At 37.9% G+C, this 13,756-nt stretch overlaps 1 protein-coding gene across 26 annotated transcripts in view; it reads right to left on the bottom strand.

Annotated features, from left to right (window-relative positions):
* Positions 1-13,756, bottom strand: part of KCNMA1 (potassium calcium-activated channel subfamily M alpha 1) — a 505,618-nt gene that overhangs the window by 145,586 nt on the left and 346,276 nt on the right. For all 26 annotated transcript variants that reach the window (XM_056351515.1, XM_056351517.1, XM_056351514.1 and 23 more), the window contains 5 exons: positions 10,449-10,559; positions 8,466-8,571; positions 6,953-7,035; positions 4,579-4,648; positions 2,658-2,813 (listed from right to left, as the gene is read on the bottom strand). In XM_056351515.1, coding sequence (XP_056207490.1) covers positions 2,658-2,813; positions 4,579-4,648; positions 6,953-7,035; positions 8,466-8,571; positions 10,449-10,559 — 526 coding nt within the window. The remainder of the gene's footprint in view (positions 1-2,657; positions 2,814-4,578; positions 4,649-6,952; positions 7,036-8,465; positions 8,572-10,448; positions 10,560-13,756) is intronic.

Raw genomic sequence — 13,756 nt, 5'->3', positions numbered from 1 at the left:
GTGTTTGATTGACCAAACAATTATGGCACATTAAATCACTTTCTAATCACATTACGAAGGAGGAGGAACGAACACACATTTTGAGCTTTCTTTAAAAAAAAATACAGAAGTTTCACTACATTTTCCTGGCAATCTCCTAACTTGTGGGAGACTCAACTAATAACGTTTACCCAAGGAATTTATGAAGGTCTGACAGTACTTAAATTCGCTGCTCTAAATGAAAAGGGCTGGAAATTCTTCTATGGAATGGACATCTTTCTTTTCAATAGAGACCTCTAAAAACAATTCCAATCAATGCCGTTCCTCTCCTACGATACACCGTTGATTCACAGCCACCACTCACTAATAGTTTTCTCTTTCAAATACAGGTTTTAGAGGGATACAGCTTGGAGAAAGAACATCCTTTCAGCTAAATCAAGAAACAAAACTTTTGTTGTCGCCAATTGAGTTGGATTCTCATGAAGAAATATGTCTTAGCAATTGCATATTTATTTTGCTTTAGATTTCCATGCACTCAGAGATCTTTGGAAATGACAGCATGCATTTTTCTTGCCTAGACTATTTACTTCACTCTCAGTAAGTGGCAGAGATCTTTTTAACCAAAACTGCCTGAGTCTTGCATTCTCCCAATGCACTATATCACAGCATTTTTTTCTCCCAGTGCCATCTGAAGATGAAAGTTGAAGTAACACAAGATAAGGTATGCCTGCACACTATGCTGTTTATAACTGTATATAATCACAAATACAAAAGCAGAACACACACTGATAGCTTCCTCCAAATCAAATGCATTGCTATATTTATGTTTATTCTGTGTATACAGAAAGACTCGGATGTAATCTCAGTAGTGCCTTGCAAAGCTGAGCCTTCAGCTTAAAAGAGTTCATCAGCAAGATAGTCCAATCTGTCATTGTACTGAAATTATTATAAGAATATCTTATAGAACAAGAAAATATAGGATCGAAGGCGGGTAAGATACTGGCATAAGTGGTTAGATGCATTTTCTGGAAAAATGCTACCTTTACATTTGCAGTTTTAAACTTGTCTAAATATTTTAACTACAAATCCAGGCCATACCAGTGGGTGTGTCTGGTACGGTTCCCCCACAGTCAGACATTCATACACTTTAGCACTTTCTGAATCTCTCCAGTTTTCTCACTGCAATTTTAAATTCAGTATTAAATTAACTTGAATTAAGACTGGGGCTTCTGAAGATACCCATATATTTGGACCTCCTTATGACAAAACTAATCCCTTCTGATTTTAGAAATCAGAATCTGAGCAAAAGCTTCATGCCTACTTCTGATGTCTAGAGCAAGTTGATGAAACAGGTTGACTCAGTAATTTGGATACATTAGCATGACTGTTACAAGTGTGTGAGACTCCTGAGAGTCTTGGGTTACCACACCAGGCAAGAGTGAGGGAGACCAAAATCACCAACAAGACCAACAAAGTTCATAAGACATATAGTTTTCTTTTGGGATATAAGTAGAACAGATTCATATCCAAGTGACCATATGCTGATGAGTCATAGACAGTTCCTAAGTTTGGCTTTACTCATGTAAAAAACTTTTTTTTTTTTTTTTTCACAGCATGAATAAAGATGCAAACATCTTAACTACAGACAGCAAAGTACATGCAGAGCCCAGGCTTGTTTCTATATGGAAAACTGGCATTTTTTTGACTATATGTAATAATCTGGAATAGTTTTGACACACAGGAGTCTGCTGTCTCCAAAGAATACAAAAGAATTTCAAGACTTGATAAGAAGTAAATGAAGACTCACGGTCCTGCACTGACATGTGCACCCCTATGAGAACAGTCCTGGCTTTCCCATTGAAGGATATTTAGATAGTTTTTGTTGCTGTTTACCTGCACAATGGAATTAAAGTGGACCACGGCATACCTTGCCCTCCTGTGTGTCCCATCCCATTAATACCACTCATGGGATTGGAAAGTGACCCTCCTTTACGTTTGGAATCAGTGCCCCGGAAGGGCACGCGGAAGGAAGCACTGATCGCTGCAGCCAAGGCCTTGGTTCAGTAACTACAACTTCTGCTACAGAAGTCTGGGAATAACTGGGTTAAAACTTTGCCACCTAAATCCAAAAGAGCTCTTTGACCGAGGAGAAATAAATATATGAATGATGTTGTAGGAAGTTCAGGCTTCAGTGGCTTCAGTTCTGACACATGTTCCTTATTTACTCTCACAGTCAGAGGTTCCACTAGCCACTTGATGCTAAAAGACTAGAACGATCAGTCCTTTTTTCTGGGCACTTTGTTGCTATATGGGACACATATAAATCATATTTTTTTTTGTTTTAGCAGCAGGGGTTTTTCTCATAGATAAACATGCGGTTTGTCTAAAACAAAGCAAAACACAAAACAGCAGAAAGGTCTCCCTAGAAATGGAAGATGATAAAAAAACCCCAACATTTAAAGGCCAAATGCGTGCTGAATGAAAAATAAGAACATAACATGACAGAACCTGGCTCCTTGCCCAATTTGCAGCAGAGAAATTTTGTAGGGAATTGTGCACTGGGGTTTTTGTCTTACAAAATCTGTTACTATCTGTTTCATATTTGAATCATGTTCTCTACTCAACTCTCTGACAAACTGAATTGCAGACTAATACATTCTAACGAGACAAGACATTACCTTTATGAATGACCTCATAGAGAAGAGGTTGGCTAACATGGTTGAAAGGCCCGGTGCCAGGCAGCTCTGGGCTATGAAACCCAGCTTCAGCTCAGCAAGACAGATTGCATCATCTCCTTCTTTCCAGTTCCAGCTTGGGATATTTAGCAGATGGGCCTGGAAAACAAACAAACAAAAAAATATCCCATAGATAAAAAACCAGAAATACTTCCTCAAATCAGTATGGTGTTGAAGGAGATAGCAGTGAATGATTTTCTTTGTTACTGGCTTGACTGCTTCTGAGTACGCATAAGTAGTCCACGTATTTTACACTTTATTGCCATGCTAAAAAATGTTCCAGTCTTACTAATTATAGAGAAAATATTTTGTTTCTCAAGCCATATTCTGGCTGTGACACACTGCCAGGTGGGCATCCTCACACCTGAACCACTGCATTTTGTAAAGCTTTCCTTCCCTTCTGTATATTCCTTTTACAGGACTTTGAGCTTCTCTCTGACAGATAAAGCACACACATAATATACAGGAATCCGATACAACTTATATCACAACTCATGTGAAGCTGCAACCTATATAGGGCATTGTCATTTAATAAGGTATATAGCATCTTCTGTCTTTTCTATTTCATTCCTTCCACCCTGACTTGACTTAGTGAAAATTCAGCCTTTTTCCTAAGACTGCTATTTATAAGGATAGAATACAGCAGATCAAGACACACTGGTCAGTTAGGTATTGATATGGTTCAGTTATTGGCATAACTCTACTGGATTCTCTCTTCCATCTGCCTTGTACATTTGCATAGACATAAGGAAACACAGAAGCCTTTGCGCTTGTCTCCCTTCTTTATGTTAGAATCACCGTTCAGTGCTTTGATAACAGCTATTCTTGAAGACACATTCACTGAAAACACAATAAAAGATCTTTCCCTCTGAATCTCTTTAAAGCAGAAAACCACTTTGCTTGAGTTCTATAAAAAAAGACAGGCTCCTTCCATTCCCGTACAGGAGGAGAACATCGCAAGCCACAGTAAGTGCTCTTGCTCTAGCCAAAGGTTGCATGTGCAGGGACTTGTTCGCAGGCAAACCTTCTAAGTACCAGGATTATTGCATATCTCATCAGATGAAGGTCTACCCAGCCAAGCTCTGTCTCCAGCACTGGGCAGTGGTTGATGCTTTTAGAAATAATAAAAGAAGCAGGTCACATACGAGTAGCCTGTCCTCTGAAATATTCTTCGTAGCCCTGTTAAGCAGCAGTTTATGGATTTTCTCATCTCAGAACTAAATGAATTAACTTCATTGTGTTTAAAGGCTACAGTTTTAGCATAAAAAGTTTGCCAGACTCCTTACTACAGCAGATTGATAATTTTGATCTTCACAATATTTTTAGCAACAAATTCCACAACTGAACTATGTTTTATAGGAAAAACACTTCATTTTATTTATCTTGTACCTGCTACTTTTCAGGTCTACTTTGTCATGTAAGTAACAGAAAACTCACAATAGATCTCCAACAGGGCAATAATTCTATGCTTTTTTCTTTAAGTGTCCACCAAGAACTGACTTCAGATGACCTGCCTAGCAGCCACTGATTTGTCTTGGGTAGTTCTAGTGAAATAAGCCGAGCAAAACTCTTATCAGCCGAGTGGTTAAAAAGCTTATCCGGAATCAATAGCAACTATGGACTACGGATACCGTAGCTTAGAGAATTAAACCCTAGACAATTACTAAGTGCCAAGATTTTGGTAACATCCCTTGCATATACAAATAAAACTGCATTACCTTGTTGCTGGATTACACAACAAGGCTTACTAGGATGTTTTTGTTTGGAAAGAAAAATGCCTTTTATTAGTGAGGCTAGAAAAACTGTGTATGAGCGAATGCAATGCAGTAAAAAACTCTAAAGACACTTTTAGTCACCACATTACCTTATTGTGATACTGCAACATCTGAGTGATAATTCTTATCTTCGGATGGTAATTCTTTATTGAAATAACTCTAAAAATAAAAGAAAAAACAATTAAAATAACTTCTCCCTGGTGGGGTATTTGGATAATGTATCCCAATAGCTCTACTTTACTGTGTTGTCAAGTCCCACAATTAAAACTGTACCCTCTTCTTCATCTGCCTGTAAAGCATACTAATTTAAGTCAGACCTATGGAATACTTACACCTAGTCAAATTCAGTTAATAACCATCGGCTAAGACTAGAAAATATGAAACTTCAGGAATTACTCCATGGACCGGTTTTCTCCTACTGAATTTGCAGAAAGAGAGGCTTGTTTTAAGCATCTCTGTTCAGAGACTGTACTCATAAGCAAATAACACACAACTATTATGTCATATTCACTGACTACCTTCCCATCTTTGAATCAACATAATTGATCAAGTTTTCCAATGACATCTGAAAAGAACCCATTTTTTTCAGTCCCTCCACATATTTTTTATTTATAGGTGCTAGACATTCATCATATTTAAACACCTTGAATACTGCTTTTGTTTGACATAAATCCACATTCAAATTCATCTTAATTCTTATGGGTTATTCCAAAGCTCAATATTGAAACTGATACCTGACTGCTGAATTTATAAAGTATGTGGCTGCTTCCATAATCTGCAGCTTGTCTGCATTCTTAATTATTTAATAAGCCTAAAATATACTCAACTGTGTACAGCTTAAAAATGGCTGGAAACAAAAATACTTTAGAAATTAGTAGATTGATAACGAGTTATGAAGAGAGCAATTTACAATTTAAAAATGAAAAAAAGCATTAAGCAAAACTAAAGAGACAGGCTGAAAAAAATAATAGTTCTGTATATTACAAACTAAAGGTAGAAAAAGAAGATAAAACAATTTTTAAAATCCGATTATAGAATCATCACTTTTATAAGATTCTGTATGCCATAACTGCTTACAAGGGTGTTTTGGACCATGTATCTTGCAAACTGCTGGTTTGGCTTGTGCTCTGAAGCTTAACAAAGCTAGAGCATGAAACAGCTAAAAAAAGTTTTATCCCTGATTTTAAACTTTTGGAAGGAGAAAACAAGTCTTCCTTCTAATTTTCCATTTCTTGCTGAATTGTTTAATTAAAAATTCAGTTTTGTTGAATTAAATTAATTTAAATGTGAGAAAACACAAGAGAATTCTACTTTCAAAATAACACCTCTGCCTTTTATTACATTAAAAGTATTAAATTAATTAAGAATGCACTAATCTGCAATTGGAATATTTTTTATCGTATTTATGCAATTAATGTCAAACTCAAAGTTTCTCGCATTGCAACTCAAAAGCACGTTTGGAAAATGAAATTAGGCATATTTAAGCCCCGCATCTGCCACAGACAGTCACAGCTCTTGCGCACGGTGAACTTTTTCCAGAGAAGCAGTTTTACTAATTTGTCTTTAATTTCTCCCCTTCCTTCAATTCACGGCATGCAGACATCTCTCAGGCCAGTGAAATTGGTTCATAACACTGACCAATTCTATGTTAGAGATTTTCAATGTATCATTGGCATTTTAATTTTAAAAGGAGCGACTGGTCTCACGAAAACTAGGGCTGTATGAAGAAACCTCCCCCAGTGGACTCGCTCAGGTTTGCTATAACTCTAGCTGCCATCTACTGACTGACTCATCTCCTTCCTTCAGAGAATATAAGGGGGAAAGCAGGACAAGATCTGGTGGTGCCTAATGTGGTAAGTGCCTCGTCAATCTAAGTAAGTAACGTTTGGTCTTTGGTGGAAAAAAGGAGGATGGAGCAAGGAGACCACTGTTTCATTACCATCATGAAGTGTATACCTTGCCATCCCCCCAGCAGTGTGGTTACTTGTAGGAGCAGATACACCAAGGAGCAATGAGGTATGAAGTGATTAAAGGGTCCTGGTGTCCCACAGTTAGCAGCAGCCCAAGCAGCCCATTTGCTCACGTAACACTGTCCAAGGACACAGCTGCATTCCCTCTCCCCTCCCTTCTCGTGGGGCCGCATTCCGCTATGAACACTTCAGCCCTAGGTCCTGCAAAATGACTGAGTACCAAAGATCGTGCTCCAAGCACCTCTCCTGATGCACTTTTTCTAAAAGGAGGTAAATTAAAACAGCTTAGACAGGAATTCAGGGTATCCTCCTCCATGAACTTTGGAGACAATCTTGTCATTTGTCCACTAAAAATAATAATAATAATCTTGCAATGTTCTTCAAGTGCAACAGATGAGCAATAAAGCTGTGCGTGGCTGTAGCCTATCTGGACACCAGAAGTTAGCTTATCAGAGTTAAGAATCAAAAACGTATTAAAAACTAATGAGTTTACCTCATAATATTGGAGGCATCTTCAGCATCTGGGTCAGCGCAGTATTTATTGGCAAGGATTAGGCACGCATCTGCTGACTCTATCTGAGACACCAAAGAAAAAGCAACCATAAATAGCAACATCTCTTTCCAGCTCTTCTTTCATTGTAAAGTATTAGAGAATCCAACACTGCCACCACGAGTGTGAACATCAGTTCTTAATACTGCTAATCAAAACTGTTCCAAGGCTAACGTGACTTCACGTGCACGGCTGTAACAGCTCTCACACACACACAGCAAGCTCTTGAAACTTCCCGATGATGCTCAAACTCAGGTCAGTAGTTCAATTACTGACTCGCTGTATCATGAAGGTGTTAATGGACATATCTTTTGTAACCCGATAGTGAAATTTAGACCCCTAAATCCATAGGAAGTTCCTGTTATACAAGTACAGCAGTCCCACAAGCCCTGCAGCTCTGTTTGGGAATTTAAGCACCTTCTGATCAGAGAGGGGAAGAGGAGGCTGAACTGATGATTTAGAATCTGAGCACCAGTTTTACAAAGCATGAGGAGGAGAACTGATCTGCTCACAGGACCTCTATGTTCACACAAACCTTAGCTCTACTTAAAGCAGTTGAAAAAAGTATTTTTCAGTGTATACAACCAAACACCAACACAAAGAAGGGTGGTACACAAAATAGCAACACACAATTTCATGGTCATAATTGGAACATTTTGTTCTGATGAACTGAAACAGTGGGTGCCGGACTACTAATCGTTACCAATTTCTGCAGACAAAATGGACAAAACACATGACTGGAGCTCCAGAAATTGTTAACATCGCGCTAAAATATTCTTGGCTTAAGCAGCCAGTTTACATTCCATTAAAAAGAAGGAGAAAAAAACCCCCAACAATAAAAAAACAAACCACAGAAGAGTTAATGCTGTATCTGACAGTTTGCTGTCTTTTTTTTTTTTTTTTATTTAACTTTCATTCTCTGCTTTAAGAGTACAAAGTAATTTACCATAGAGAATTCTAGACAATAATACCATCTCATTTTAGCTACCAAAATCTCAAATTATGGTGGTGGTTTTTTTGGTGGTTTCCCCCCCCCAGGATTCTAAGACAATAGAAGAAGGGTTTGACAGGTGAAAAATTATTTTCTAATCATTCCGATGAAGGTAAGACAATAGTGTTTTAAGCGATTACTCTAAGACAATGTTCTATTATATCAAACATTAGTGTAAAATAGACTCTTGAACTAAACCCCAACGAAAAAATTCATAAAGAGCTCAGTGGAATGGCAGACAACGTATCTTAAGTCACAGTCTTACTGCAGCTTTGAAGATCTAAAGATATAGGGAAAACAAAGTTTATAAATGTAGATATTCTAATCTATCAGACAAGCTAATGGAGGTGGATAAACAATATTTTGGGGTTACATGAGGAAGAGCTTTACTGTATTTTTTTTCCAAATAACACAATGAGCACTTTAAAAAAGGCAATTAGCAGAAAAGAACAATAGAGCCATTACCTTCACTCTCGCCAGGTCATGGGGATTAAGGACTGAACCCTGATAAAATTCCACCTGAGTGAAGTGTCGTTTAAAAAGAGCTTCCAGCTCAAGGTTAGGGGAAATACTGCATTGGGAAGAGGAAGACAATACAAAAGCAAATGAGAAGTCACATTTCCATAAGCGCCCCCTTTCCTTCACTTATAACCCAACCCATTTGTTTATTTTAGGGATTCAGACGGCTGCTGGGGCTTTTCCCATGGTGCGAAAACCGCGTGCAGTGCTTCAGAGACGCTCCAGTGCTTTCATTTCCTCACTTCTGTCCACAGCTTCTCCAGCCCACTTCGTGGGGCTACCCTGCACCTTCACCGATTCCCAGTTTCTCACAGACGTGAATCCAGAAGAGTCAGTGCAAACATTTAGAAGCACCCTCACACAGCATTCTCGACAGAAATCGTCTAGTAAGACACTCATCCTCTGCATGTCCCCACCATTCTCAAAACAAACGATTGCATCAATAAGAGAGCTCAAAGCGAAAACACCGAATGGTGGAAAGGGAACCCTATAAGGGACCCAGTGGCCTGTATGAGCTACAGTTAAAACAAACATAATTATGCTGTGACTCTGTGTCATTTCATTTTGCCATAAACAAGAAAAAAATAAACAAATCACAACCTATCATACAACATGCCACTAACCTTGTAAAAACCTTCTCTGCTACCACTCATTAAAATGGAAGGGATTTCATAGCTACATAGTAAGTGGGTGGGATCTTGGTCATGCCAGATGCTAGATTTGGCAAGAAAAGAAAACATACGTGCAAATGTTTTGCCTGTAAAGGTACAAAGGAAAGCAGGCACAAACAAGTAGCCAGGTACTAAGGTCCCTTCACATACCTACAGCTTCCTGATTCCCATCTGCATCTCTGCTTTCTCTCTTGGTCAATTCGTGTTATTATTTAGGGAAAACAAGCAAACCATCTAGTGACTTGAGGATGTAATCTCTAGTCAATTGGAAAGGACTAGATAGAAAAATTGTGCAAATGCTGCTGATTCTTAGTTTTTCAGCTTCCTTTGTCAAACCATCACAAATGATTCTTTAACTTATTAATCATTTTCTTTGACAAGAAGAACAAGACAAGAACTTGCTGCAAAATGCAAAAATACTACTCAGTCATAGCTTGTAACGCATCTAAACAGATGCCATTCCAGAGCAGAAAAGACCTTTCACAGTCCCTTCGCTACCACATGGCTATTTCTAGCAGCCTCTCCCCTAGGCATGCCTGTTGCATGTCATACGTGTAACGCGCAGCCAGCAGCAGGCAGCGACCACCCTAAGACACCATTCCACACCCCACAGCAGAAAAATGCACTACACTATTTGTGTATAGGTATGTATATATGGGCAAAAGAGCAGTGCTAATTATCAACGTGGTAAGAACTTATTTTCTATCTTCACTGTGTCTGTAAAGTAATGCATCCCATTCATATTAAAATCAAACTGCACCTACATTTTTCTTTTGATACGTATTTTGCAATATGGCATGAGCATTTGTTTTCTAGTGAAATCAAAGATGAACATGTGTTTTCTGATAGCATAAGTTCATATGACACAATATTTTTTACTTATTTTACGGATTTTACAATTTGGGTAGTTTCACTAGAAATATTTACACTAAAGAAAATTCTCCCATATATTTATTAGCATTTCAATATTTTTAATTTCATAATTCCATTCTGACTTCAACTATGTGTTTAGCTATCTACCTCACAACCGACATGACTGGGTCTCAAGTCTGTATGCTTGAAATACCTGCACTTTAGCAATAGGTTATAAGAAATTGCAGAAAACAACTCTTATCAACATACACTGTTAACAAAAGGCAAACAATTTTATGAGTATTTGGAGCCTAAAAGATCCTCTGTCTTTAAAAAAAAAATAAAAATATATGACTCAGTTTAAGGAGTTTTAGTAACAGATGACAAATCTTGAAAAATTACTTACTTATGCAGAAAGACGATTTCTACGTTGACATCATCCCTATCCTTGTGCAGGAAGTCCTTCAGGAAGTTGGACACACTTTCAAGTGTTATGTGACCACAGACAACTATGTGCCTGTTACAGAAAAATCAGAGTTAATCTTGCAAAGAAGGTAAAACAAGTGAGTGAGCAGAGAAGGAAATGATAATTTATTGGCCAAAAAAAAGTATTAGTGTCTTCTTGATGTGTCTCTAGATCCTATTCCATGAAGGCAGAGAAGGAAAACATCAGTTCCCAAAGGTGCTTTGCAATTGCACATACATATACACTCACCTGCAAAGAATGCTATTATCAAATCACCCGGGCAAGTTGTATTATACATTTAACAGTAAGTGGCATCATTTTTATATATATATATATATATATATATGTTTATACATTGTATTAACCAGTCCCTTTTGAAGTCCTATTTCTTTATTTTACACATCTTTCTCCACATCTTTACCTCCTCACCTGACATTTACTATTTAAATTTTTAGTTTATGACCTAATGAGACCATATTTTTCCACAGTTGAAAGCAGACACTTATGCCAATGAAGGCAATGCAAAGCTTGCCAATTATAAGTCATACACAGTAAAAAAGAAATCTTTCTCCTACCATAACTCTTACAAGGAGAGTCCTTTACAATAAGAAATCATTATTTATTGCACCATAGCAACAGACGGCTTAGAAAAATCAGTTTGCATAGACTGCGAGGCCACAGAGGTTTCTACCACTCCACATCTCCATTATGAGATGTACCTGACCATGCAAGATGGAAGCACAATATATAACTACATACATTCTTGAATACCATATTTTAAATTTTGGAGGCTGGAGAAAACACCTAGGAAACTGCACTTTTCCCGACTTAAAGGGATCTTGCTCCTTTATTATTGTAAAGAAAAGTTAAAAATTTGTGATTAGAATATCCTACATTTTCTCAGTGTTTCCTCCATGCAATAAAGTCAACCTCAGCTTCCATGACTGTCACAGCTTTAAAATAGATGGTAATTTTGATACGCCCATTGCTAGTGCTCCCAATAACCACATTGCTCACACAAGTCACAAAAAGGGACAAAGTGGTACAGATAAAACTCCAGAACTAACAGCAAGTCAGCTTCATTACAGCCACATAGCCTATGCACAAATACTGCAAACACACAATTTTAGACTTATTTGGCATTTGAACTGCCAAATGCGAAGCAAAGTAATTCCAAGAGTAAGAAGCAGACCATCCCAGTCTCCCCTACTTCATAACCATTCTGTGGAAACAAGAAATAACACGTGGCAGCAATGATTACTTCTGTAATGGGCTCTGTCCTTGCTTCATAATTTGATGCTTGATGAAATGCGTGTGAAAAGTGCACGAAACTCATTGGAAAAGAGATAATTATGCAGAACAAAGAATACATCACTAATATGCATCAGGCAGTAATGCCACCATCACCTACTGTCACTTTTGCAGTGGTTCAAACGGTGACCCGAAAAGCGAAACAAGAAACTGTGCCACCAATCCAGCACGCTGTATGATATTGTTCTGCTATTACCACTTTCATACATAGCATGGCACAGAGTTATAAAGCTTTATTTTGAAATATTAAAAACCCAAACGGTCCCGTTGCATGAGTTCTTAGTGACACCACCAGGACTCAGATGTAAATTTAAAATAGCAGCAGTCAAAAACTTCAATGGTTTCATTCTTTTTAACAGGCAACAAATATGTGTCTTTATGAGACTCTGATCATGCTAGTTTGTATTTAACATAAGACTCAATACTACGAACTTTTAATGCTGAACAGCTATCCAGAGTGCCTGCTTTGCCTCCAGTAAGATTTTGCTCAATTTTTAACCTAAGCTTTTGGTACAGTAAGTGCACAGAGCACTGAGCTCTTGGGCTGTAAACACTTAAAAACACAAAAATCCCCCAGTTAAAGCTTTCCTAGTTTATGAGGTGGTAAGCACAATGTCAGAAAAGACGACATAAAATATATTAGCTCATCCTTTTTTTGGTGCAAGGGGTCTGTAAGAGGTTTCCTCCAGGATCTTTGCAGCTTGGCAGAGTTTGCAGCAGCCTCTGTACTGGATAAAACCATGCCTGTGTTCCCCCCTTGAGAATTACTCTGCCTCAGTTTCCCTAGGGGCCAACTGCCGTGGCTGCCAGCACCGTGTGTGCCTCTGTTATTGCACTCATGGTTAGGTCAGGATAATAACCTTCAACACAGAAGGGTAAAATATCATTTGGGGCGATTTGCTCCCCACCAAATGAATGAATCTCCATCCAATACATCAATGTAAATGGAAAATGTCAAGAAAGCCTCAGATTCTGAAGAGACGTTTAAAACCTAAATAGTTTACTAGAACTAAATTCTGAACAGACTGTGTTTGATACACTACATTAAACTAACATATTGGGAAGTTCTAAGTGTGTAGTTGCATTCAGCACTTTTCCTGACTGTAAAGCCATCTAGCATCAAAAACCTCAAAGGCCCAAGAAAACAATAAAAAGCAGCTAAGAATATTCATTGGTATTCCTTATGCTGTTTGTACATATTTTCAAAGATGACCAATTTTAAACTATGGGTATTATTTTCTTCAAATATTTCTACCTACTACTAATTAAGAAACTGAACTTTCAACTTGCATAGGTGATGCATTATATTTAATAATAGAAATTATTACTTCTTGTAGGCAACTGCTTTGTACAGATCCTGTGCTGTTAGTTTTAGCAGGGTGTCTTCCCAAATGTTCTTGTGCTACATCACATTCCTGTGCAGAAAAATTACTTCCTTCCTGGGAGGTTTCTCTTCACATGGGTCCTTTTCTGTAATTAATTAGAGTCCATATTTAAAAAATATGTGTAAACTGAAGAGAAAAAACAATGGGCCAGGTAGAGTGCACAACCCAAATTACTGCAGAAGAAATTTTCATAGGATCACAGGATTACAATATAATTCAGTTTTGAAAAGACCTCCAGACATTATCTACTCCAAAAACGTCCCGCTAAAAGCAGATGCATTTGGTACATAATTCAATCCTGTTATGATTCCAATTCAGTAGGGTTTCATAACAGTCTGCTCCAATGAAAATAAAATATTTGGCTGCCAAACACTCTTGCATTTGAGCACCAGGACTGATCCTTTTGAAGTGTCAGAAGGCATCTGCACCATGGTTTCATTTTAGCACTCTCATTTGGGGCTGAACGTGATCTATTCCTGTCCTCTTTGTTGTTCTTATGTAGTGTGAGACAGTGTCCTGAGCAGTCATCGCAACAAAACCTCCTGCGTTTCA

This window comes from Falco biarmicus, chromosome 9, assembly GCF_023638135.1.
Source record: "Falco biarmicus isolate bFalBia1 chromosome 9, bFalBia1.pri, whole genome shotgun sequence".
Classification (NCBI taxonomy): domain Eukaryota; kingdom Metazoa; phylum Chordata; class Aves; order Falconiformes; family Falconidae; genus Falco; species Falco biarmicus.
Note: the sequence above shows the minus strand (reverse complement) of the source record. Positions and strands in the feature narration are given on the sequence as shown.